The sequence below is a fragment of the Hypomesus nipponensis genome, chromosome 24 (genome assembly GCF_054491055.1).
Source record: "Hypomesus nipponensis isolate SF chromosome 24, ASM5449105v1, whole genome shotgun sequence".
Classification (NCBI taxonomy): Eukaryota; Metazoa; Chordata; class Actinopteri; order Osmeriformes; family Osmeridae; genus Hypomesus; species Hypomesus nipponensis.
In genome coordinates this window covers 9,821,357-9,847,621 of record NC_140384.1, presented here as the reverse complement: position 1 = coordinate 9,847,621, position 26,265 = coordinate 9,821,357, and the positions used below count along the sequence as shown (strand labels likewise).

Genomic DNA, 26,265 nt, shown 5'->3' with positions numbered 1-26,265 from the left:
CTAGGCTTAAGCAATCCTCCATCAGATAGGAAGATCCACAGTCAGCAGCGGTAACGGCACACAAACTCTCATTCAACCATGGAGCATACTGAAGTGATGAAGCCCGAGACCCTTGATGATCTGATCAAGGTGCTGCATCAGATTTTTGAAAGTGACAACGTCAACGTAGAGGAGGTTCAGAACATAATGGAAGCTTATGACAGCAATCCCCAAGATTGGATGAAATTTGCCAAATCTGACCAGTTCAGGTAAAGCTGCTAATATTGCCTTTGTTTGTCATTGCTTGTTAACTTAACCGTTGCTGCATTTTCAGTGTGCTATTTTATTAATGCTTTAATACGTTGTTTTCGTAATAAGGGTACTTTAATAGGCTTTGATGGAGTAACGGACATCCAGATCCATCCACTTGTTTAGGCATGTAAACAGCAAACTAATACCCATGGAATAAAGTCAGTCTTTAATAACAAACATAGGCCATACAAAGCAGATAACTAGTTTTTTCCAAAGAAACGAGCATAATTCGTTTTAAATCAACCAAAACCACGCGTTAATTATTCTAAAGCCTGCAAATTAAACGTCTGACAACTTGGTAACTGCATTCCACCCCCAATCAATTTGCATATCGAATGTTTTTGCCCTGCTGGCAAAGGACCGTCCATTGAAAGTTGTGCGCAGCGATTTGTGCGCAAAAACAGCCTTCTCCATAGAATTCGCCCTCCCTGTGCATGTGTTTTGACGAGTGAGGGGTAAGTGGAGGGTGGGAACACTTCACCCAATCAGCATTTAGAGACTGATCCACACCCGCTTGATTTGAGTACGGCCTGTGCTCGCGCTGTATGAGCTCACCATAAAAACACTGACGAAACTCCAGGGTCGTAAAAGTACCTGCTGCTGCGCGTGCACGAATATGACCACGGTCGGATTACTGTGTGGCCTATAGCATGATGAACCCGAAGTGTTTCTAACTCCATGTAATGTGCTAAATAGACGATTTACGAGTATGGCGGGATTGAAAATGTGTTTTCGCTTATATTTGTTTCCTATGCCCCCTTAAATGTTCCATCCCAATTTAGCCGGAACGTCTGGAGCGTTTAGATTTGTGTGATTTTATATAATATGGCGTCTGACCCGTTTTCTATTAATAGGTCAGGTTGGTTCATAATACTTACCCTTGCCAAGATGTTTCATAAGTAAGATTCCTTAAAATGTCATAAGTCTCGTCTTCCTCTGATCACAAATGACTCGTGAACTACACATTCATCGTGAGTCCTTAAAGTATTCTGGTGTAAATCCTTTGCGATTCTGGACAACCGTAAATAGACCCATACATGTACCCCATTTACATGTATGCATTTAGCCGACGATTTTATCCAAAGCGACTTTCATTGATAGAGCAAAAGAGAGCTTTACAAAAGTGTCACTGATCATAACAACAAGATAGCCCCAAACATTGCGGGTAACCAAAACATGAAACATACATTGTGAAAACTAAATAAGTCCCAAAGGGAAGAACCATAAGAGCATGTTAAACAAGATACAATTAAACAACATGAACCTCGAAAAAGTGCAAGGGTGTAACTGTGGAAGGGTGTAACTGTGGAAGGGTGTACCTCCCATTTACATAACACTTCACAAAACACCTCACACAATGCCCCATTTCACATCCTTACTCTTCAGTTCACCGGGATGGGCAATAAAGTTGTACTCTTTACGATTGTTTTTTCATGCGGTAAATCCAACCAGTTTGACCATAGTCGCCCTCACTGACACCTATGGCTCGTATTTTCCAGGTACACCAGGAATCTGGTGGATGAGGGCAACGGCAAGTTTAACCTGATGATCCTGTGTTGGGGTGAGGGCCATGGCAGGTAAGATACCACACCTGGAGGCTACGATTAAAGTCCCTCAAACCCAAGTTCAGTTGTAGCAGGTCAAGTGGCAGACCATTTGTTTTTCTGCACTTCACAGTACAGACTTTACAGTATAGTTTGCTCTATCGTGCATTTTGTTTGACTTTAAATGTCCACTATTTTTATATAGCTAGAGGTTAATGCAAAGTTTTATAGTGATATGTTATACAGTAGAACTTATGAAACAAAACTGGTGGAAGGGAAATGCAGATTAGAGTCCAATGTTTATTGAGCCATATAAAGAGTAAAATAAATTTGATAACAGCAATGACCTATTTTGAATCCACGTCTGGTGAACTTGAATAACACTTACGGGAGTGAGAAAGCGAGAACGAGAATGTGTTTATACTTTTTATTGGGCACAATAGTCATACCAATCCTGCATTAATTCACCAAATCAGTATGACAAAGCTCTGACAAAAAAACGATTTGGAGTCCTAAACATCATATAGTTCAAGAAGCATAAAAGTCTCTTTCAAAGATTCCATTGGTCACCGTTCTTCAGCGTGTCATAGCTGTTCCACTGCCAGCCAAGTCAACCACAGCAGGAAGACCACTGTAATAGAAAATAACTTTCTTTAAGATGTCTAACAAATTTGGTGGTTTTACTCAGACCCCAGGAATTGTAGGAATACAAGTTCCCCTCTCTTGTCTGATAGACTTATGACTGTATTAAGTTCTACAAACTGTTTCCTTTTTGCTTTTTTGCATTTTGTGGAGTTCATCTTTTGATAGAAATGAACTATTGCACTCTGATTACATAGCTTTTTGGAACCACTGTTTATAAGAGTGCTCACGATTCAGAGTCCTGAACATCGTATGGTTCGAGCAAGCATAAAACTCTCTTTCAAAGATTCCATTGGTCATCTTGGCTCTAGCGTCTCATAGCTGTTCCACTGCCAGCCAACTCAACCATAGCAGGAATACCACTGTAATAGAAAATGACTTTCTTTAAGATGTCTATAATTTGGCCTACAACAATTATTATTATTAATATTAAGGTTTTAACTTCTGTATAGCTAGAATAACCTTTAAGTGTAAAACAGTATTGCTTAAGTTTCCACTTGTTGACCAAATGTTTCTTGTCGTAGTTCATTTTTTGATAGAAATGAACAAATGAACTGATTACGTAACTGTCTGGAACTACTGTTTAGAAGAGTGCTCAGATCATGTCATTTTCAGAGAGCCCTTCTGTTACATATCACTTTGGTACTGTTTTAGAACTGCTCCTCCTTGCTACAAGAATAAACAGAAAAATAAAAATTCTTCTGACCTCAGACTTTAAACGATAAAATTCCACCACACCACATACTGGCGTGCTGAGCCAGTAATAACAACTACAGTATGTTCTAACACTCTGCCCGTGTGTGTGTGTGTGCGACTTGCAGCAGCATCCACGACCACACGGACTCCCACTGCTTCATGAAGATGCTGCAGGGTCAGCTGAAGGAGACTCTGTTCGAATGGCCCGAAGACAAGACCAACGGCGACATGGTCCAGAAATCCCAGAGGATCTTGCAGGAGAACCAGTGTGCTTACATCAATGGTGAGGCCTGACACACACACACACACGCACACACATGCCTATATACACGCTCAATGTGTCTGTAAACTTCTTGCAAACACATCCACGCCCGTGGATTGAACTCTACTTTTTACAGATTTTAACCTTTTAATGTTCTCTTGTGGTTGATTGATAATCTGTGATAACTGCGGCCCAAACAGGACACCGCATAATGACGTGTTTCAGATGTGGGTTAGTGACATTCTGCTGACTCACACTTGTGAGAGCTGAAGTGTTTGCCATTCCAATGTCACTTATCATGTTGACGTGTGACATGCTGTTCCAGACTCCATGGGCCTGCACCGGGTGGAGAACAGCAGTCACACTGACTGCGCGGCCAGCTTGCACCTGTACAGCCCTCCTTTCCAGCACTGCCAGACCTTCGACCAGAGAACCGGCCACAAGAACGTAGTCAAGATGACCTTCTGGAGCAAATACGGAGAGAGAACGCCCTTTGTAAGGATTCTCCCAACATTCCAGCTCATTTCTCGTGCCTTTTACTGGCAACGACATTGTAGTTTGCTGAGACGAAAGAAACAAAGGTTTTGTTTGGTTTAAAACGAGGAAAAAAAGAGGATATGGTAGTTTTTTTGTCTTCGTTGGAGCCCATCTCCTAGCTATAATCTTTCGAGCTAGTCCACACAGGATAGACACTATGAGTGTTACTCAAGCCGTCCTATATTGATTGACTTTCATGTCATACGCAACTCTTTAACTCCCTTTTGGGATATTATATTTAGAACAAACAGTTCTCATTGAGTAAGGAAGCTTATCTATGTGGATCCAAGATGGAGCCACAAAAACAACTTGTTTTTAGAAGTCATAAAAAGCCTCAACTCTTCAGCCTATGTTCCCTAGCCATTGTTAAGTCATATATCTGACTCTAACTACATGTATGGGTGGTTAATGTTTACTGAAGAACAAAGATTATGGGTTTTTACAGAGAGTCTAATCACAGACAGCCAGTCATAACACAACAGAGCATCTGAATGAAAGAGCAGAATAACTTTTCTTTAGCCTATGTTCTCAGCTACCATTTTCGTGGTAGACTTAGTACGTTTTCTAGTTAAGGCGAAAAATACAGGTTTGACTTTCTAGTTCAAGAAAATTCCATTATCATTAAAGGCTGTGAAATCAGCAAGTTTACGGCCATCTCCACCACCTACTACTTTAAGACTTTCCGAGGATAAAACTTTCCTATGTAATGCTTATTTAATGGTAGGATGTAGAAATGCCGGGAGTCTGTTCTCAATCTCAGCCAGATGTTGTCACTGGAAGATTGTGTTCCACAAGGCGAGGGTTTAATGGTTTAAGCATGTGGAAGGCAGCTTTGCGGCAAGCTGGTGGGGGTTCTTGTCTGAGGCGTAGCTGGAACACCACCCCTGAGGCCTTAACTATGCTGTGGGTTTGCCAAACACAAAAAAAACCTTATCAGGAATCTACCAGTTGCATAAGTTTACCTTGACCAAACGGCTGCTTGTCAATGAAATATTACAACACTGGGCTCACTAGATAAGATAAGGTTAACGTGGGCACACAGTGATCTTGCTCAGATTCTGCATCCGCCTACCTGTGCAATCAATTAATTGTTTTAGACACGTTTTTTTGTTAATAAATTGAGGACCTGGGAAGGTTCTGGAAGGAGGAGGGGTCGACGGGGTCAAATTTCTATGGATCGTATTTCCGAACACAGGCGATGTCTAACCTGAAACTGAAACCTGAATCTCTATCAAAAGAGCCTCTTGTTTCTGGGGCTTTACTGTGGCTTTGCAGCCATTTTCACAATAGAACGCCTTTATTCAGAAGTAGTGCTCAGTTTTCATCACCAGTAGGTCCTAATCCGAATCTCCTCTCTCTCTGTCTCTCTCTGTCTCTCTCTGTCTCTCTCTGTCTCTCTCTGTCTCTCTCTCTCTCTCTCTCTCTCTCTCTCTCTCTCTCTCTCTCTCTCTCTCTCTCTCTCTCTCTCTCTCTCTCTCTCTGTGTGTCTCTGACAGGAAACCACCATCTCACAGGAGAACAACTGAGGATGCTTTGGATTCAGAATGACAATGTTGTAAATCCAGAGTGAAACTGCAAAAGAGACGGGACAAAAACTAACAAACACGGGAGGGCGACTACTAAAGTGAGCCATTTATATTGGAGGCAGCGGGCAGTTCAAAGGACATGTCAGTAATTGGAATGGCTTTATCACTGCCTGCTGCATGCCTGGCTAATGCTGATGAGCGCAGGGTGAATGCATGAAAAGGCTTAGCCCACCGTTCTGCTCAAATCAACAAAAAAAACAACAAATCTGCTCTTTGTTAGCCAAGCCAGAAGAGACTCTCTTTCCCTAACAGCAGCATTCCTGTGTGTCTGTGACCTGTGATAACCACTCCTGAGCGCGCCACACAAACACGTTCCTTAGTTTACAGTGAAGCACATCTCAAGGCCTTTCAGTGACAGAACAACAACAACGAGAGCACTGCAGGGAACCACAACACTAGAACACTTTATAGGAACTATGTGCAGGGCAGAGAGGAAGATCAACAACATTTACAACGACAACAAACCTCTGAACTGCCAGAAGGAGGAAGGGAGAGTTCCAATAGGTGGGGTGATGAGTGCAGTAAGAGAGGGTTATCATGTAGGCCATTAGATGATTCCCAAATGTTTTTTAGATGGCTACTAGATAGTTCTGGGTGGGGGTGGGGGGGAGGTTGTAAAAAATGTTTGTGTTTTTGTACTGTTACGGCAGAATGTGGAAATGGGAGATACATGGAAATGGGGAAAAGTCGTCTTTCCAACCACTTACAGTGAAGACCTGCAAAAGAAGAAAAAAAGGGATTCTGTGATGAACAGTTTCACTCTCGATGGAGCACTTATACTTGGGGCGGATTATTGTCTTATTTCACAAATTCACCTGTCAAAACCGTGATGTAACATAAAATTGTTTGTACAGTCAGATGAGTAGAATTGCAATATGCATTAGCAAAGGTAAAGTTTTCTAGGTGTAATATTGTTTTTTAAATGCAATGCCTGTAATGTATTTGCCATGTATTTTGTAGGGCGGGTTATAATTGGCTTTTTCACAGGTTGTAATAAATTGTAATAGACTCAACTTCTCTCAGGATTGTGTCTGTTGTTTAAGTTGTGGCTGTGTTAGTTTGTAGTTTTACAAAGTCCCAAAATATCGTCAGTTATACTGCTTGATGTGAGGCTAATCAACGACAAGTGGTTGCTTTCACGGTACATCATTAAACATTACCCACGTCATGATTAAGTGTGAAGTATTTTTCTGTTCGAACAATCTTCTTTCTGTCCTGTACCCACTAACAAAACCCTCCATCCTGATTCTGTGTTTTTGTTTGAATAAGGGTTGTTTGTAGTCCTCCTGCCTGGTCATAAAAGAGGCACTGTTCTAAGTCACTGGCACCTCGTCAAAGTTTCCATTGGGGAGACTATTGCTATTTGTCATACAGACTTACTTGCCGGTTAGTTAATGGGCGTTTTGGTTGTGTGTGTGATTGTGTGTGTGATTGTGTGTGTGATTGTGTGTGACTGTCTTTGTTGTGTGTGTGATTGTGTGTGTGATTGTGTGTGTGGTTGTGTGTGTGATTGTGTGTGACTGTCTTTGTTGTGTGTGTGATTGTGTGTGTGATTGTGTGTGACTGTCTTTGTTGTGTGTGTGCATTACGTGTTATTCTATGTATTAAAGTTCAGCTTTTATCTGCTTATCTCAGCAGTATAAGACAATAAAATAATAATTATAATAATACAATCTTTCTTAATGCACTGATAACGTTTTAATGATAAAGGATGATGCCTTGACACGGATATATTGCACAACCATATATATAACCATATATAACATATCAGTTATATTAGAGTCCAGGTTCGGTTATTGGATTATCTCTTAATTTGAAATGAATTGTATTATTGATTAGATAAAGCCATGGCCACGAATTTAATCACATTGGTATCTTTCCCACATTAACGATCACTTAATCACAAACTAATAGCCGTATGGATAAAGTCCAGAACCTTATCCCTGTGAAAGTTACAACCGGGGCTTCTTGACTATTCCCACCACCAAAAATCCAAATTGCACGTCCAACTGATAGTAAGAGAGTCATTAACTTCTGACGGTGAATGATTTTCAAAATAGAAATGACGGTACCTTCTGGCCGCCACGTGGTGTTCGGAGCGACATCACTACAGGGCGTGCATCAGAAGGACCTCGTCTACGGACATGGGTTTAATGGAATGGCGGAATGGCCCCTGGCGCGAGACAACCAGGGGTCCAGCCCCGGCAAACAACGCAGACAGGGGTTAAAGGTCGCTGATTACATAACCGTTTTGGGTGGTTGGATCTGAGTTTAAGATATTTCATTTAGAGATTGGGCTCGGGAACCTTAATTTCCGTTTTTTCCAGCGTCGTGAATTAGGAATCATGTTTGCACGTGATGTCACTGGCCCAGCGATCCAACATGCTGAGGTCAAGCAAATGTCGAGACATGCCTACTGAGAGTCTGATACTGCGGAGATCAGAGATAAGATAAGATTTAATGGTCACGTCTGTGCCTCAGCACCTAACCCACCTCTACCTTCTATTGATCATTTCAGCCATCCTGTGATTGATAAGAGGACTTGACTGAAGACTCTTATTCTGGACAGTGTCAGAGGGGACATCAAATTTGGAGGCAATTTTCACTGCCGTTTCCTTTGTCTCGTGCTTTTCTTAATAAGTGATAGCCTGCTGTAGACCAATCAGCATGCTGTTCAGAAACGCATAGACAGGATTGGCCTGGACTGGAAATTTCAGGGTAACAACCCACTCGAAAAGAGCGAGGTGAAGTTAGTTTCATATTCGACATTCGACAAGTCTGGAAAAGTTATTGAGATTAGCAAGGATTTCATGCTATTTTCAGAGATTAGTGATTTTCTCTCATTTAAAAAAAAGTTTTATTCAAAAAGTAAAGGGTGTGGAAGTAGGTCAGACATTGTTGGAATGCTCTGCTGTTTGTTTGAGGTTTTATAGTCATACAAATATTATAAATGTCATCATTTTTCAAAATTGTATGGGTAATTTTCACCCGGTCCCTAACTCGACGCTGCAAAGTAGCGTCTTCCGAATGTGAGACGAATGTCGAATGTCGAATATGAAACTAACTTCACCTCCTCTCTAAAAGACATTATTGTTAGACAGACGCCTTTGGGAAATGTGTCTGAAAGGACGTGCTCTTCCGCTTCTGCTGTATCAACAGATTAAAAGTAGGCAAAGGTCTGCCTCGTATAAATACGCTGACTGTGTTGAATATGCAACATCACACGCTATTTGACTGGATTTAATATATATATATATATATATATATATATATATATATATATATATATATATATATATATATATATATATTGTGCAAATTCTTTCGCGCATGCTGCTGTATCGTATATTTAGAACAGATGGAACAATGCCCGTAAAACAACTGCCAGATTTATCTCCTAGATCTTTTTCCTTTGTTGCCCTCAATTGATGTATGTGCGACACCTGACAGCATCTCAAAGTGATGTTCAAAGAAAATATATTGATAATCTTCTCATCCCATTCTTACATTTTTATCACATACATTTTAAGACATAAAAACAGGATATTTCACGATGTAATTTCACTTATTTTTCTGTCTGTTTTACAACAGTTCAACTGACAGAAAAAGGTTTGTTTTCCTTTATAAAATGACGTGAAATGATCTACATCTGAAACACTGTATCCTATTTTTTTATCAGTCCCTTGAATTCGTATGACAATACAGTACAATATATGTTCCAGGGGTGACAAATTTGACAGTTAACAAATGTGCTATTTCTGTCCTGAGGATCTTCAAGGTCCAACCTCAGTAACAGTCAAAGTAAAGTATTTGTTCCAAGAATATTTGGTCCAAGTAAATCACACCACATGCATGAAATATAATCAGGACGGACAAAACAGGATACAGTCCCCAGTATGAAATGTTGTCTTTCTAATCCACCACATAAAAGATAAAATACTTATTTTAGACAGTGTCTGTGCTCACTGGGAGCGAGAAAAAAAGGAAGAAGAAAAACAGGAGCGTATTCCAAAAAGAACACTGTGTTCAAGGTCTGGCAAGCACTCCGGCACCCGTCTGAACTATTTTATTTGTGACCTTGTGTCACCCTGCACAAGCAAAGACACTCAAAGCCAGATCCTAAACCAAAGTAAACAGGTACACGCGCACAATTTAAATAACTGATATTACCTCTGTTTAATTCTAAACTTGGATTTCATAGATTTGTCTCACAGATAAAATGTAAAGCTAAAGTGAGATAAGCCTGACACAAACACAGGCTTACGGTAAATCATTATTCCCTTTTAAATGTTTATACTTTATTAATTTAGTAGGTGCTTTTATCCAAAGAAACATGCAAATTGTTAATATAATAAAGTAAACCAGGAGATAAAGGATCAGAAATGGAAAATCTAACAGTAATATGTTCATCGAGACTTTAAACCAACACATCAGAGTTCATCTTCGGTGACGTCATCATGGGTGATGGTGCGCAGGCAGAAACTGGCTACTCCGTGACGACCAGAGAGAGTCAACATTTGTTTTGGAATGTATAGTTTGGACCGACCGTGTTAGCCCTCCCAGCCAGGAAATAACAGTTTCTAAACTTGGGGCAGTCAATGCCATGATTCTCTCATACAAGCTGTCCTATTGCCACGCACCAACATTTCACGTAGCCAAACTATCACACTCCGTGCACCCTTCTCCCCCGGCCATTTATGTACTCTACACCCAAACACTTTCCAATACACGTCACTGCTTGTCTGTTGAGCTCTAACATACAGACAGTTCCTTGCAACAGATCATGCTTCAACCTGTTCAGAATGTAACAGAGCACCTTGTTGGTTGGCATACCCCCTAGGAACCTTGACCACCGGCCATAAATACAGTACAGTTTCTGCTATAACCACCTCTCCATGGTACACTGAATTTTGCAACCTCTTTGGAATGTTTCCATGACTACATAATCATTAAATTGATGCACCCATGTACCATGGACGTGGCACGCGGATACTCACTAGCTCCTCCTGATGGATGGTCTGTTTGCGCATGGGCCCAAATCCCTGGTCTATCACCTCCCTCTAGAGGCCACGGCACAGAGAGAGAGAGAGAGCGAGAGAGAGAGAGAGAGAGAGAGAGAGAGAGAGAGAGAGAGAGAGAGAGACAGTGTGTGTGTGTGTGTTCTATTACATACCAGCTGACTTCTTATTCTGTCGACACAAGCACATTCATCATGATGAGCCAACTGTGCAGAAATCAAGACGTGCATTATACATTTGTGTTATTTTTGTTATATTAATTATTATTATACATTATGATGAAGATGAATACTAATGCAGTGAAAGTGTCAGAGCAGTCTGGATGGATGATGATGGCTTACCTTGACTTTTATTTTTGTTATTTTTGTGACGTTGCTTATTGTAGTGTGTCTACGTGTGAGGCGCATAGACTCTTATTTTGATACAAAGTGACATTGCACTTCCTCTTTCAACTGGACCAATAGACAAGGGTAAGAGGCGGATTCTCCCAGATCTCAGCCAATTGCCTTACACGCTGATGTTACGTTTCTTAGCAGCCGCTTGCATCCTGGTGAGGGATTTTAGGTGAGTAATGTTGAGATAGCTAAACCACAATATTGAATTAAATCATTAAAACAGTTTAGTTTAATTCTATTGTACGATGATATCTGCAGACATATACGGTATTTGTCCATTGTGGAACCAGCGGAACTTGGCTACTCAGTTTATCGCTAATTAACCGACAGATTACAAATGTAGCTACTAGCCGTCGAGGCAACTGTGTTAGCTAGCCGTTACTACTAGTGTGTCCGGTTTTGCTAGTCGGCAATTTAGTTAGCCTGTGTATGTTGTCTATTAATATCTAATTCAGTATTACGTTTTATGATTTTGTTTGCAGGTCCTAAACGTCATCAGATTTAACATCTCGTCTCAAGAAAAGATGTTCGGCCATCACGGTGCTATGTGGGTTTTCGTACAGGTGCTCTTGGCCCACCTTTTGTGCGGATGGGCGATTGGGTCCGAACTGACGTTCGAGCTTCCAGACAACGCCAAACAGTGTTTCTATGAAGACATTACCATTGGCACGAAGTGTACCCTTGAATTCCAAGTACGATTATAGTGATTAATAACCCGTTTACTCGACGTGTCGTAGACAGTGGAAAAGAACGGACTAAGACAGACTATACATGTGTATCTCATATTTTATGTCATTGTGTTCCAAAAATCACAGGCAAATTGAAAACGGAAAATACATTTTAAAAAATCAAAGAAAGATGAAAAACAATTACACTGTAAAAGTATCTAACTGTGTGTGTCCATTAGGTGGTAACTGGTGGACATTACGATGTGGACTGTCGCCTGGAAGACCCAGAGGGCACAGTTCTCTACAAGGAGATGAAGAAACAATACGACAGTTTCACGTTCACCGCGGCGAAGAACGGAACCTACAAGTTCTGCTTCAGCAACGAGTTCTCCACCTTCACTCACAAGACGGTCTACTTTGACTTCCAGGTCGGAGAGGACCCCCCGCTGTTCCCCAACGAGAACAGGGTGTCCGCCCTCACTCAGGTGGGTCTGGTCAGCACCTACACCTTCACATTGTCCCATTTGTGTACGTTCTGGTGAATTAATACAACAGTGGTCTGCTTCTATAACCTTAAATAGCCATTGATGATCTGCCGACATGCATACATTCGACTGACTGTCCTGCATGGTTGTAATATCATTTTAATCCACAGTACTGTAACCGTTACCCCTCTCTGTCTCTCTCCCCCCATCACTGTCTCTCTCCCCCCCTCACTGTCTCTCTCCCCCCCTCACTGTCTCTCCCCCCCCCTCTCTGTCTCTCTCCTCCCCTCTCTGTCTCTCTCCTCCCCTCTCTGTCTCTCTCCCCCCTCTCTGTCTCTCTCCCCCCTCTCTGTCTCTCTCCTCCCGTCTCTGTCTCTCTCCCCCCTCTCTGTCTCTCTCCCCCCTCTCTGTCTCTCTCCGCCCCTCTCTATCTCTCTCCCCCCCTCTCTGTCTCTCTCCTCCCCTCTATCTCTCCCCTCTCTGTCTCTCTCCGCCCCTCTCTATCTATCTATCTCCCCCCTCTCTGTCTCTCTCCCCCCCTCTCTGTCTCTCTCCCCCCCTCTCTGTCTATCTCCCCTCTCTGTCTCAGTTGGAGTCAGCCTGCGTATCCATCCACGAAGCTCTGAAGTCTGTGATCGACTACCAGACGCACTTCCGGTTGAGAGAGGCTCAGGGCCGCAGCCGGGCCGAAGACCTCAACACACGTGTGGCCTTCTGGTCCATCGGAGAGGCCTTCATCCTCCTGGTGGTCAGCATCAGTCAGGTGGTCCTGCTCAGAAGCTTCTTCTCCAACAAGAAGACCACGACCACGCGTGTCGGATCCTAACAAGCGGGACTCTGCACACAGCCCGTCCCTTCTCCCATCTCATCACGCCCGGATCCCAATTCTCTACGGCCTCTGTTTGAATATGTAATGGTGTTCTTTTCCGCTCCTCTGATTGGACAGGTGAAAGTCTGTGCTCTCTGATTGGACAGGTGAAAACCTGTGTTCCTCCAGCTGTTACCAGTCCTGTGAAATCCTGAGTGGTTCTACAAGGATGGGAGGAGGAAAAGAGTTTTAGAGCAATTAAAAGTAGAACCGAGATTCATCACCATTATGTTTGCACTATCTGGAAGCACTGTTTGCCCCTCTGCAAGGATGGTCTAATGGGTGTAAGGTTAAATGGGGTTAGTGTTTTCATGTTTCATTACTGATTTCCCTGTGCCAAGCAGGAATGGGAGGTAAAGAATTGGGATTTGGTATCTGTCTCTCACACAAGGAACTGCTGATCCAACTCCCACAAACAGTGATTCATGGCAGAAGTGTTGCTTTGTTTGTCTAGTCAGTTTTAGATTTCATATGCAGATATTTTGAGTTTTTAAGATGAGGTCTCTTATTCTCCAGTCTCAATGTTCAGTTGCTGGTCCTGTCATCCCCGTTGATTCCTTTTTCATCCATAACGATCTAAAACATTGAATCAGTCTGCAACATTCCAACATACTTGAGACGTTGGCTAATACAGACCATGACTGTGCTATGAATTTACTTTTAACACCCCCCCCCCACCCCTCCCTGTGGATGATCTGATCATTATATCAGTTGATGTTGAAAATTTAGCAATTTATTTATTATGTGGGTTGGATACTGCATTGTTTTTTACGACACTGTTTACCTGAATGTATGAACATACTGGTCACTCCTCACATTATTCATTGAGATTGCAGAACTGAAATCAGACACTGGATTAATAATTCCAATAAAAGATTATAGGGGATTTTTTTTGATGTGGACAGGATATACATTATTTGTTTTGGGTTGTAATATTTCCCTTGTCCTGGTTTTGTGGCTACAACAACAGGCCTAATTCTGAAGGAGTGTGATTATGATTTGGTGATATGGTGACTGTACCCTTTGGTTAAATCTTAACTTTCTTGTTGGATTCCAACTGTTCATCTTTAGAAATAAATTCTCATGATTAACTGAAGTGAAATTAAATTAATCCTCAGTGTAGTTTATATGGTCCATCTCTTTAGTGTGATTTATTCCTATTATGTATTTGGTTTAAAGAGGTGGAAGAAAGCTCTTGTTTAAGCACAATTTGATTTCTTCATTTGGCATTTTCTCAATGATGTGGTCAGGCTTTGGTTTGTATACTGTTCATGATCATAATCAGCTTGTGGGCACATCTAAGGGTAATTTCCTTGTTTGCATACAGTTGCTGAATAAACATTTTCTGGTAAACCTATTGTGTGGTCGTTCTTGTCTGATTAATCTTCACTAAACTAAACATGAGAAAACACGTTTAAAATGATTTAAAACAAAATGTCTTATGATTAGTGGCTGAGATAGAAAAATACGTCGGACAGTCCATGTAACCTCATACCTCAAAAGTCATAAAGGAAATTAAAGATCTTGTACTGTAAGTGCGTGGTTCCGAATCTATTTTGTACTTTGAGAGCCTGTTCGTGTTATTGTTCCGTCTGTGTTTTGGTCTATTGGCCACTAGAGGGCGATATGTTTCAATAAAAATTGAACACCATACAGTTAATACGTCTATATCTATGTGTGTAGCAATCGTTTTTCTTCCAATATCATTCATGTCTAATTCCCGCACAATACAATGTGCATCCTATGTACACATGTCAACCACAGTTATAATATCTTAAATTATTTTATTTAGATTCGAAATGAAGTAGGTATATTTCACTTTAACCGAGAGCTCTTCCTTAGATTACGTAACCAACCAGCAGCCCTCTGATTGGATGAAGTCCACGTCAATTCCAGGAAATGTTGCCAAAAAAAAAAAGGTCTGCATTGTTTTTGATTAGACAGAAGCGAGTCGTGATCTGAACGGTGTGGTGGGAGGACAATCTACCCTAATCATCTGCCCCCCCTCTCTCAACATTACAGTCGAGCTAGCTGGCTCGCTACGCGACACGATTGTCCTGTGATTTTACTCGGGTAAATTTTTACAGGAAGAGATCAAAGAAATTCGGTTCCTCCTGATGTCACAGAGCCGTGGAACGACAGAATCTTTGGACACATCACAGCTGTCATCTTATGGAAAAACGCGTAGCTAGTTGGCCTTATAGGATATAAAGCTAACAAAGCTAGCTGGCCATCAAGCGGGGGTGGATGTTGTGGTTTCCTGACTCCACATCCTATTCCTTTTTTGTCGGATATAGCGTCGACGTCGCATGGGTATGTTAAAATGACGAGCGGTGGTGGACTAATCTTGAGCAAGACTTGCGCTAACGTTAACCTGGTGGCGTTTCGATACTAGCCAGAACTACTACTTGCTAGCATCGCCGTGTAGTCAATTACGATAGTATTTCAGCTAATTAGCCAAGTCATTTGACATCTGTCTGGACTAGTCTGTCATATGCTGGGTTAAAATTACAACTAACACCAGTTAGCATAGGCAAATCTATCGTGTGAGGATACAGTTGAGCTTGAAGACAACGGGAGTGGCTTGCTCGGTTTTTAATAATACAGCACAGCTAGCTGGCCAAGCTAGTGCTGAGTAACAGCCCGCTAGCTAGGTGGCTAACACTAGGGACTCCCATAGCTAAACAAAGACTTCCGCTCTTCAGACTTCACTCTCGCTGCTAGCAGTCAATTGTTTGATTTAACTCGGTAGTCTAAGCGTTCTCATAGTAATGTGTGATACAGCCTTTTTAATTGGTTAAGTCTGTTTCCTCCTGTGTGAGAAGACATTTGTTTCAATGGATCTAAAAACGGCGACGTTCAACGCAGCAAGGGATGGCAAGTTGCGGTTGCTTCAGAAACTACTAGAGCACAAAACACTACAGGAGATCGTGTCGATAATATCAGACAAAACCAACGGTGCCACACCTTTACTCATGGCGTCCAGGTATGGACACCTGGACTTAGTAGAGTATCTCTTGGAGTGTTGCTGTGCGCCGGTGGAGGTCGGCGGGTCTGTAAACTTTGACGGGGAAACCATTGAAGGTGCCCCACCGCTTTGGGCCGCTTCTGCAGCTGGACACCTGAAAGTGGTCCAGTCGTTACTGGGCCACGGTGCCTCCGTGAACAATACCACCCTCACTAACTCAACCCCGCTGCGAGCTGCCTGCTTCGACGGGCACCTGGACATTGTCAAGTATCTGGTGGAACATAAGGCTGACTTGGAGGTAGCCAACAGGCACGGTCACACTTGCCTTATGATCTCCTGTTACAAAGGACACAAAGAAATAGCCCAGTATCTGCTTGAGAAAGGTGCCGATGTAAACAGGAAAAGCGTAAAAGGTAAGCAGGAAATCAAGCAGTAGATGCACTACATTAAACAAGCGCTGTTCCTCTATACAGAGGCTTGTCCGTGTCTCTGAAGATAAGATGATAAAATACTTATTTAATGCATGTGTGTTCTCAAAATGTGTAGTTTTAATAACATTGTGTATGTTTAGTGTGCTGTTTCCACCTCCAATGGCTTCTTTCTAACAGGCTGTCATTGACGGCCTTATCTTGATGTGTATATTTGGACTGTCAGACTAGTTAACCTACCAAGCTGGATTAATTTGTTTGTAGCTAAACCAATTAGGTGAAGTGAGCCCACCCCGGCCTGTTCTAAATTTGAGCCTTGCGACAGACATCTCTCTCTGAGGCCCCGTTCTGCTCGGAGAGATTTGCACCTTCTTGGCAAAGCTTCTGACTGGCACATAGCTTACATCACTCGGCTACACCATGCACCGCCCCAGAGACGGAGGGAGAAGGTTAGGGTTTAGTCAAGCATGGTCAAGGCATTTACCACCCAGAGCCCCGGGGAGACCCGAGGGAAATGAAGGAGAGTCTTTTAGTTTTACAACGGCCATCATTGTTTTATGTTTGATGTTGTCATTGGCTCTTTTGGCCAGGTCGTCCCCAGACATGGATGAACCCTAGCCTAGGACTAAGACACCCTCTCCATGGACAGCCTGTAGAGTTGTCTTTAATCTGTCCTGGGTGCTTGACTGTTTACTGTCCTGGCACTTTGACATCGAGGGATAGTCTGCTTCCACTTCCAGTACAGAAATAGCCCAGTGTTGTCTTAGGATCAATATCATCTGGGTTGGGATCTGACTTGAGTGTCATGTATTGATCCTAGGTTGTGATGACGCCTCAACCTTGAGAAAAGCAATCTTGCCCTCTCGACACAAATGTTTATTTCAGTCTTCAGTCTCAATCCAGGTTGTTTCCAATTGGCTTAATTTGTGCCCTGGAAAGTGGAAACACAGAGCAGTTTCATAAAATATATATATATATATATAAGACAGATAGATATAGAGATATAGATATAGATAAATAGAAATAGTCTGCATTGCTTTGGTCACCACTGATTGTTTGGATGCGCCGATCACCCCGTCCCCTAGGCAACACGGCGCTCCACGACTGCGCCGAGTCGGGCAGCCTGGAGATCATGAAGATGCTGCTGAAGTACGGCGCCTCCATGGAGCTGGACGGCTACGGCATGACCCCGCTGCTGTCAGCCAGCGTGACGGGACACACCAACATCGTGGACTACCTGACGCAGCACCAGCAGACCGGCCGGCCCCAGAGGATCAACGCCCTGGAGCTGCTGGGGGCCACCTTCGTGGACAAGAAGAGAGACCTGATGGGAGCGCTCAAGTACTGGAGGAGGGCCATGGACTTGAGGTACAGCGACAGGTAAGACCCGTAGGAGGAGGAGGGACAGGAGAGGGGTGGGTCTCCCCCTAGTTGGACGAAAGGGCCTCCTAAATTGAGTCAATAATAAATGACTAACGCTGCTGCTTATTTCCTATCTCCTAGCAACAACATTCAGTACAAGGCGGAGCCCAAGCAGCTGATCATGGCGTACGACTACGCCAGGGAGGTGACGAACGTGGAGGAGCTGGACAGCCTGATCTCCGACCCGGACGAGATGCGCATGCAGGCCCTCCTGATCCGCGAGCGCATCCTAGGCCCCTCCCACCCCGACACCTCCTACTACATCCGCTACCGGGGCGCCGTGTACGCCGACTCCGGCAACTTTGAGCGCTGCATCAACCTGTGGAAGTACGCCCTGGACATGCAGCAGAGCAACCTGGACCCCCTCAGCCCCATGACGGCCTCCAGCCTGCTGTCCTTCGCCGAGCTCTTCTCCTTCATGCTGCAGGACCGAGCCAAGGGCCTCCTGGGGACCTCTGTGTCGTTCGACGACCTCATGGGCATCCTGAGGAAGAGCGTGCTGGAGATTGAGAGGGCGGTGGGGCAGAGCCAGCCTGGTCCGGACCCGGCTCAGCTCAGCAAGGCCCTGGCCATCATCCTGCACCTGGTGTGTCTGCTGGAGAAGGTGCCCTGCTCCTTGGAACAGGACCACTTCAAGAAGGAGACCATCTACAGGTGAGCTGAACCAGGATGCTCCTCAGCCTCGCTCAGGCCAGGCTCTGCTGGACACCTGGATTGAGACTCAGGCCCAGAAATCAAATCTGGGCTGTGAAACATCTACTGGTGCTAGTTTTAGTGTGTCTTTCAGTCCTGAGTGTAAATATCAAAACGTCCTTCTCCACCAAAACGAAACAACGTTTGAATCCTTTGCAAAACTCTGTTTCCTTCTCCTTGCTTAGTCTGCGATTGGTTCTGTTCAGCTGCTCTGTGTTTATCCCTGGAGGTTTTGCAGAGCTGATGTGTCTGTGTGTGTGTGTGTGTCCCAGGTTCCTGAAGCTGCACCCGTGTGGTAAGAGTGGCTACAGCCCGCTCCACCTGGCTGTGGACCGTAACACCACCTGCGTAGGCCGCTACCCAGTCTGCAAGTTCCCCTCCCTGCAGGTCACCTCCGTCCTGCTGGAGTGCGGCGCCGACGTCAACGCCCGCGACGATGACCACAACAGCGCGCTGCACGTGGCGGCGTCCAACAACCAGCCCGACATCATGAACCTGCTGATCGCGAGCGGCACGCACTTCGACAGCACCAATGCCTTCCGGCAGACGGCCTGCGACTTGCTGGACGAGAAGGAGATGGCCAAGAACCTGATCCAGCCCATCAACCACACCACCCTGCAGTGTCTGGCCGCCCGCGCCATCGTCACACACAGCCTGCCCTACCAAGGCAGCATCCCGGAGAAGCTGGAGGCCTTTGTCCTGCTGCACAGATAGGACCCTGGAGAGACCTCCTGGGGGGGAGGAGGAGGGGGCTGAACTGCTCCTCCTTCTCCTTGAAGCCTCCTCTCCCTTCTCCCCTCCCTCCTCCACCTGCAGTTGAACTCCAGTTTGATTCACCTGGAAGTGGATGTTTGTATGTGACCCCCCCCTTCTTCAAAGACAGTGGTTCCACTGAGTCTCCTGAGGTCGTGGGGGGTCTGTGCGGGACGTTCTGTACTGTCAGCACAATGTTTTAAGCTAGATTCCCCCATTCCCCCCCCCCCAACTCCCCTTTAATTTTAAAGTATTTTTTATTTTATTTAGCTGCTTTAGACTTGATTTCTTTATATTCCATACTATTTATTATCCAAGATGTCATTGAGAGATTTTTCTCCATGCCTGCCCCCCTGTATGTTTCTCTCTTTATGCAATGTGGAGGAATATGCCAGGACTTAAACCATCACTATTTTGCCAATATTGACATAAAGGTATGGACTGTCTGTCGCTATGCCTTCTTACTGCTTTCAGCTCTGCGGGTAGTTTGTCCCAGACCTGGAACACGCTGAGATGGGAGGGGCCCAAACGTTAGCAAGCTTTCTGAGAAGGGTGATCGTTTGCAAATACCATAAGTGCTTTATTTCTCCTATGCACAGGCTACATGATACCAGACTGTTCAGTGTCTGCACTTGTCTGTGCAACAACTCGCTTTTTACTTCTTTTTGTTCGTTTTATTTTATTTTAATTTTTTGTGGTGACTGCCTGTTCCTTCATGTTCCCATGGTTACGCTAAGCTAAGAGGGGGAGCAACAATTGCTGGATGATATTCTGTTTTGGGGGGGGGGGGGGGGGGTAGTTGCCAGAGGTGTGTGTGTGTGTGTGTGTGTGTGTGTGTGTGTGTGTGTGTGTGGAGGGGCGTAGGTGTGGGTGAGACCCTCATACTTCCTGTCGACGATGACCTTTGACCCTGGTTGTCGCCGTCTGCGAGCGCTTAAACAAAGACAAAGGTCGGTTCGGGGTTCAGACACAGCCATGCATGGGGTATACTCCTTTTTTTGTATTAGACATTTTTACCATCCATCCTTTTACTCCATCTGAGCTGTGCACATCATATCAATCATGGTGTAAACAGCCTGACCCGCGGGAGCAAGCCCCCATCACAACGTCAACAACTATCATCCAGTTGTAGGAGAATAGGAAAGAGGCTCTCTCTTGTGGGAGAAGCTTAGCTTTGTGAAAATAACTTTGCACATTAGCTTTACTGAAAAAGAAAAGGGCTTTTTTTTCATACTTTTAGGAACAACTTTCTCCTGTAAAGACGGGTAGAGAACAACACAACTGTACAGACCAGCCCGTGGGGGGGACATGCTTTAATTCTGCACTTTATTCCACCAGAATGGTAAGACTTCATACCAACATAATGGCGACATAAATCAAGTTCATGTCTTAAAGAACCGATTTGACAATAAAAACCCATTGTTGCACTCGTGCTCTCCTCGCCTCTGTCCTTCCTTCATTCCTTCCTTCCTTCCTCTCTTTCTCTTCCGGCAGCCAAGCAGCTAGCCAGGCTCCTGTGTGTGGGACGGTGTCTTTCCTTCTTTTGAGAAATCCCTGATTGGCCGAGTCAGAGCTGGGCTCAGCTGTGTGTTGGAGCACAGCCTTCCATCTGCTCAATCGAGGCAGAGCAGAACTGACCCAGAGGAAGGGAGAGATGCTGTTGCTGTTCAAACAAGGTTCCAGTAACCGGGGAGAGGGAGGGGAGAGAGGGTGGGACAGAGAGACAGAGGGAGAGACAGAAAGACAGAGGGAGAGACAGAAAGACAGAGGGAGAGACAGAGGGAGAGACAGAAAGACAGAGACAGAGGAAGAGAAAGACAGAGGGACAGACAGAGAAAGCAGGAGAGGAAATGTTCGTATGTTGTTTTTCTGGAAAGCTGGGCTTCTAGTTTCTCTGCACCGTGTTCAGAATGTGGCACCGTGGCTGGATGTTCCAGCGGTGATGAATCACAGAGGAATGTTCTCCTGCAAGACGGAGCAGACACCCTCGCCCCAGGAGAACTGCCCAGTAGCCCTGCCTACACCCGGAAGAGCCTAACTCAATGCTAACCTTGACCCCTGGAGGGTGGGTGTCTTTTACTAACTTGCTCTTATCTTGATAATAGTAACTGTAAGGGACAACAATTTGACAGGGAGAGCAAGCCCCAACCTTTGACGAGGTCAAAGAGGTGGATTATCTTATCTGCAGTCATGAGCCAGCTGGGTGGGTGTGTGTCTACCTCATACTGGATGTTAATCTGTTCTAAGTTTCAGTCAACTGTTTCCCCGATTAAAACACCAAGCGCATCTGTGGTGAGGGTTTGGGCTGGTGGGCTTGCTGGCTGTCTCGCTACCTTGAGGAACACACACGCATACTCTCTCTGACAATGGCATACACACACACACACTCTAAGCCCTTTGACCAGGTGCACTGGCTAGCTCTGAAGTGTGAGGAATACACACACCACACCAGGTGGACTGGCTAGCTCTACTGTGAGGACTGTCTCCCACCTGCCCTGTGTGTGTGTGTGTGTGTGTGTGTGTGTGTGTGTGTGTGTGTGTGTGTGTGTGTGTGTGTGTGTGTGTGTGTGTGTGTGTGTGTAAAAAACAGGTGCTCCTCTCTCCTGGTGGCCGGGCGAGCTGAGACCTGTCTCCTCGTAGTCGCATGGTAGGAAGAGAGTTTCCTGGCTCCACCTGTCACATCAGAAGAAACAAAGTGTGTGTGTGTGTGTGTACAGTCAAGTGAGCGCATTCCCGTGGTGTGTGCTGTGTTTGTTTAGAGTCTCCACACACACACACACACACACACACACACACACACACAGACGTATCTCACATCTCGCAATGAATCATTCCCCACGTTCCGTTGTCAGGTTCGACTATCTGTACCATTCCATAATCTCCAGCTCTATTGTCATTTGACGCTCAGCCTACTTCTGTCAGTTCCTAAAATAACTAGGAATTATGCCCCATTGGAAACGTGTCCTACATTAGGGGCTGCTGCCATCGTCACGGCTCCTGCCTGGGCCTGTGCGCATGCCACCAGCTCTCCTGCAGCGGGGTAGGGGGAGGAGGAGCAGGGGGAGGAGGGGAGGAGGAGCAGGGGGAGGAGGGGAGGAGGAGCAGGGGGAGGAGGAGCAGGGGGAGGAGGGGAGGAGGAGCAGGGGGAGGAGGGGAGGAGGAGCAGGGGGAGGAGGAGCAAGGGGAGGAGGGGAGGAGGAGCAGGGGGAGGAGGGGAGGAGGAGCAGGGGGAGGAGGAACAGGGGGAGGAGGGGGGAGGAGGGGAGGAGGAGCAGGGGGAGGAGGAGCAGGGGGAGGAGGGGAGGAGGAGCAGGGGGAGGAGGAGCAGGGGGAGGAGGGGAGGAGGAGCAGGGGGAGGAGGGGAGGAGGAGCAGGGGGAGGAGGGGAAGAGGAGCAGGGGGAGGAGGAGCAGGGGGAGGAGGGGAGGAGGAGCAGGGGGAAGAGGAGCAGGGGGAGGAGGAGCAGGGGGAGGAGGGGAGGAGGAGCAGGGGGGGAGGAGCAGGGGGAGGAGGAGCAGGGGGAGGAGGAGTAGGGGAGGAGGAGCAGGGGGAGGAGGGGAGGAGGAGCAGGGGGAGGAGGAGTAGGGGAGGAGGAGCAGGGGGAGGAGGGGGGGAGGAGGAGCAGGGGGAGGAGGAGCAGGGGTAGGAGGAGCAGGGGGAGGAGGAGCAGGGGGAGGAGGGGAGGAGGAGCAGGGGAGGAGGAGCAGGGGGAGGAGGAGCAGGAGGAGCAGGGGGAGGAGGGGAGGAGGAGCAGGGGGAGGAGGGGAAGAGGAGCAGGGGGAGGAGGAGCAGGGGGAGGAGGGGAGGAGGAGCAGGGGGAAGAGGAGCAGGGGGAGGAGGAGCAGGGGGAGGAGGGGAGGAGGAGCAGGGGGGGGAGGAGCAGGGGGAGGAGGAGCAGGGGGAGGAGGAGTAGGGGAGGAGGAGCAGGGGGAGGAGGGGAGGAGGAGCAGGGGGAGGAGGAGTAGGGGAGGAGGAGCAGGGGGAGGAGGGGGGGAGGAGGAGCAGGGGGAGGAGGAGCAGGGGGAGGAGGAGCAGGGGGAGGAGGGGAGGAGGAGCAGGGGGAGGAGGAGCAGGGGGAGGAGGAGCAGGGGGAGGAGGAGCAGGGGGAGGAGGGGAGGAGGAGCAGGGGGAGGAGGGGAGGAGGAGCAGGGGGAGGAGGAGCAGGGGGAGGAGGGGAGGTTCCACAGTGCCATTCTATAAACCAGACCATCTCCACATCCTTGCTGATTGAGAGAGTTTAGTAATGATGGCAGTCTGTTTTAAAAGGTCTGTTTGTGCAGTCAGGGTTACTCACGCTGTCCTGAATAGAAGCTTCTACTTGATGTGCGTCTTCAGCCTTTGTTGTTACATTTCATGACTGCATGACTCATTCACAGTCCTCATTGTGAAGGGAGTGGAGTGTGTTGTACAGTCATCGGGTAAGGAGTCAGATGGCAGAGCGGTGAGGGAATCGGGCTAGTGATCAGAATGTTGTCGGATCGATTCCCCGCCATGCAAAATGACGTTGTGTCCTTGGGCAAAGCACTTTACCCTACTTTCCTCGGGGGGAATGTCCCTGTACTTACTGTAAGTCGCTCTGGATAAGAGCATCTGCTAAATGACTAAATGTAAACTCTGTTTACAAGTTCTGGTACCTTCCAGGTAGACAGACAGACAGATAGACAAGTAGTGCTTGACACGAGAGGAGAGAAGCTTTGGTGTCACATCACGTCACCCAGCCAGAAGCTCGTGTCCAGTCCAGGTTCTACCCAGACCGTGTCCATTACTCTTGATTAGACTTCACTGCTGATACTCTACTACCTCATAACAGCCCGCTCCTCAACTCTCTCTTTCGCCCTCTCTCCCTCACTCAAATGAGCGGTCCCTCTAACCCACCTCACACCCTTCCTCTCTCTTTCTCAGTTTTAGACAGCACCTAACCTCACTCTGTTTAGTGTGTGGTTCACCTGTTGCAAATCTCAGATATGCAACAGGTTCAACAGCCACACCCCCTGCACAGTACTGAACCTAGAAAGTCCTGCCGTTGCATTGGGGACAACATAAGACCAGACGATCGGAGCGAGCACAAGTTCCCCCTGCAGGTTCCCCCTGCAGGTTCCCCCTGCAGGTTAGACAGGTATCCAAGTCATGTGGAAAGGTTTCATATATTTACATTATCGTGAGTGGGGTTTAAAGTGAGGAACAGTGCAGTCACCATGAGCAATGTGCCCTAATGAATCCCTGTGCCTGCCTTCCTGCCTGCCTGCCCTCCTGAGGGAAGCTCGGTGGTTAGAGCACTTCACTGCAGATCAAGAGGCAGCAGGTCCAGATCTCCTCTTGCACTGTATGTCAGGCTGGAGAAAAAGCGTTTTCTAAAAGAATACGCTATTACAGAGAAGAGAAACGACTTCAAATGAACAAAGCATCGATGAGAATCCCGCTGGAATGAAGACGATACCCTGGTGTTTACGTCCTCGTTGGTCACAGACCACAGTAGTTAAGGGCAGGTCATAGTGCGAACTGGTCCACATGTCACTCGACCCCCATATCCACCCGCCCCCCCACCCGGTCAGCTGAGGCAAGTGACAACAACCTGACTGGCACTTGGCATGCCCGCTATGGACTCATCTCACTGCTCACACAGGTATGTAACCCTATCACTGTCCCGGCACACTCTCTCTCTCTCTCTCTCTCTCTCTCTCTCTCTCTCTCTCTCTCCCTCACACACACACACTCTCACACACAAACACATTTACACACACACTCGGTCTCATGGACAAGGGAAGTGTATAGGGGTTCTGGTCAACGTGGCTGACGCAATGTTTGTGAAGTATTCTAGCACACAAATACCCTTCTCAGAAAAATGGCATGCGTCATTTCAAAATAGCTGTTATTGCTTCATGTTTTTAACTGCTTAAACAAGACCCATATGACACGATCAAAGACCCCCCTAATAATATAATATGGACACTGATGTGGAGGGTAACTGCGCTTGCTCTGCTTATGGTGTATGAATAGCTGTGGTGCCTTTAATGTGACAAATACTTGTGACAGGAATGTATCCTCCATCATCAAATCTAGTTCCCTACAGTGTCCTCTGTCTATATTGAGCACAGTTATTTGCTAAGTGTCCCATATCCATACGCCAAACATAACCTTGACCACGGGCCTACTTTCAATCCTAACCACCATTTACAGTGTACTGTCTAAAACTTACACACACTATATAAATATATATATATGTAAATAATACTTCAAAAGTGTTCCACGTGCATGAATTTTTCAAGGAAAAGATCCATGTTTGTGTTTGTATGTGTTTGTGAAGTAACTGCTACAAGCCTGGAGTGAACATGTTTTGTTTTGGTCATGACATGGTGTGTGTTTATCAGAATCAGAAAGGGTTTTAATCACCATGAAAGTTTGCACAGACAAAGAATTTACTTTGTCAGGAAAGTGATTAAGCTCAACATATAGGAGAAAATCTAATAATTAAAAAAATATATATATATAAATATACACTATACAAGGTAGTATGTATTAGTTATGTATTAAGGGGAAAGATATGTAAAATAAACTAAATATAAAGTATAAAATAGATATAATGTACACACGATAAATACCAAAATAAAAATAGGGTACTTAGTGCATACACTTAGTGTATGATTCAGTAAACTATCCTATGCCGGAATCCACAGAAATATGTCATCGACACAGTACACAACAGATTTAGTTTGGATGTCACTAAAATGGGGCCCAAAAATAATAACAGAAAAATGTATAATAATATATAATAATAAACGAGAGAGAGAGAGAGAGAGAGAGAGAGAGAGAGAGAGAGAGAGAGAGAGAGAGAGAGAGAGAGAGAGAGAGAGAGAGAGAGAGAGAGAGAGAGAGAGAGAGAGAGAGAGAGAGAGAGAGAGAGAGAGAGAGAGAGAGAGATAGAGAGAGAGAGAGAGAGAGAGAGAGAGAGAGAGAGAGAGAGAGAGAGAGAGAGAGAGAGAGAGAGAGAATGCAGTGCCACGGCCCAGGAC

General features: G+C 45.6%; 3 protein-coding genes across 4 annotated transcripts; all 3 read left to right on the top strand.

The window, feature by feature from the left end:
• On the top strand, positions 1-6,729 carry cdo1 (cysteine dioxygenase, type I). The gene is made up of 5 exons (XM_084690169.1): positions 1-248; positions 1,791-1,868; positions 3,299-3,456; positions 3,761-3,930; positions 5,469-6,729. Exons 1-5 carry the CDS (start codon positions 79-81, stop codon positions 5,496-5,498), a joined length of 606 nt encoding a protein of 201 aa, XP_084546295.1. The 5' UTR covers positions 1-78; the 3' UTR covers positions 5,499-6,729.
• A 4,291-nt stretch (positions 6,730-11,020) lies between these two features.
• Positions 11,021-14,349, top strand: tmed7 (transmembrane p24 trafficking protein 7). Of its 2 annotated transcripts, none has more exons than XM_084690790.1 (4): positions 11,021-11,140; positions 11,454-11,663; positions 11,879-12,124; positions 12,714-14,349. In XM_084690790.1, the coding sequence occupies exons 2-4, from the start codon at positions 11,496-11,498 to the stop codon at positions 12,948-12,950; spliced, it is 651 nt and encodes a 216-aa protein (XP_084546916.1). In that variant the 5' UTR covers positions 11,021-11,140; positions 11,454-11,495; the 3' UTR covers positions 12,951-14,349. The 2 variants fall into 2 exon arrangements, with proteins under 2 accessions (XP_084546916.1, XP_084546917.1); XM_084690791.1 differs by lacking the exon at positions 11,021-11,140 and adding an exon at positions 11,218-11,238.
• A 590-nt stretch (positions 14,350-14,939) lies between these two features.
• Positions 14,940-20,688, top strand: fem1c (fem-1 homolog c). The gene is made up of 4 exons (XM_084690073.1): positions 14,940-16,373; positions 17,474-17,768; positions 17,892-18,464; positions 18,776-20,688. The coding sequence occupies exons 1-4, from the start codon at positions 15,830-15,832 to the stop codon at positions 19,215-19,217; spliced, it is 1,854 nt and encodes a 617-aa protein (XP_084546199.1). The 5' UTR covers positions 14,940-15,829; the 3' UTR covers positions 19,218-20,688.
• Positions 20,689-26,265: the final 5,577 nt, after the last annotated feature.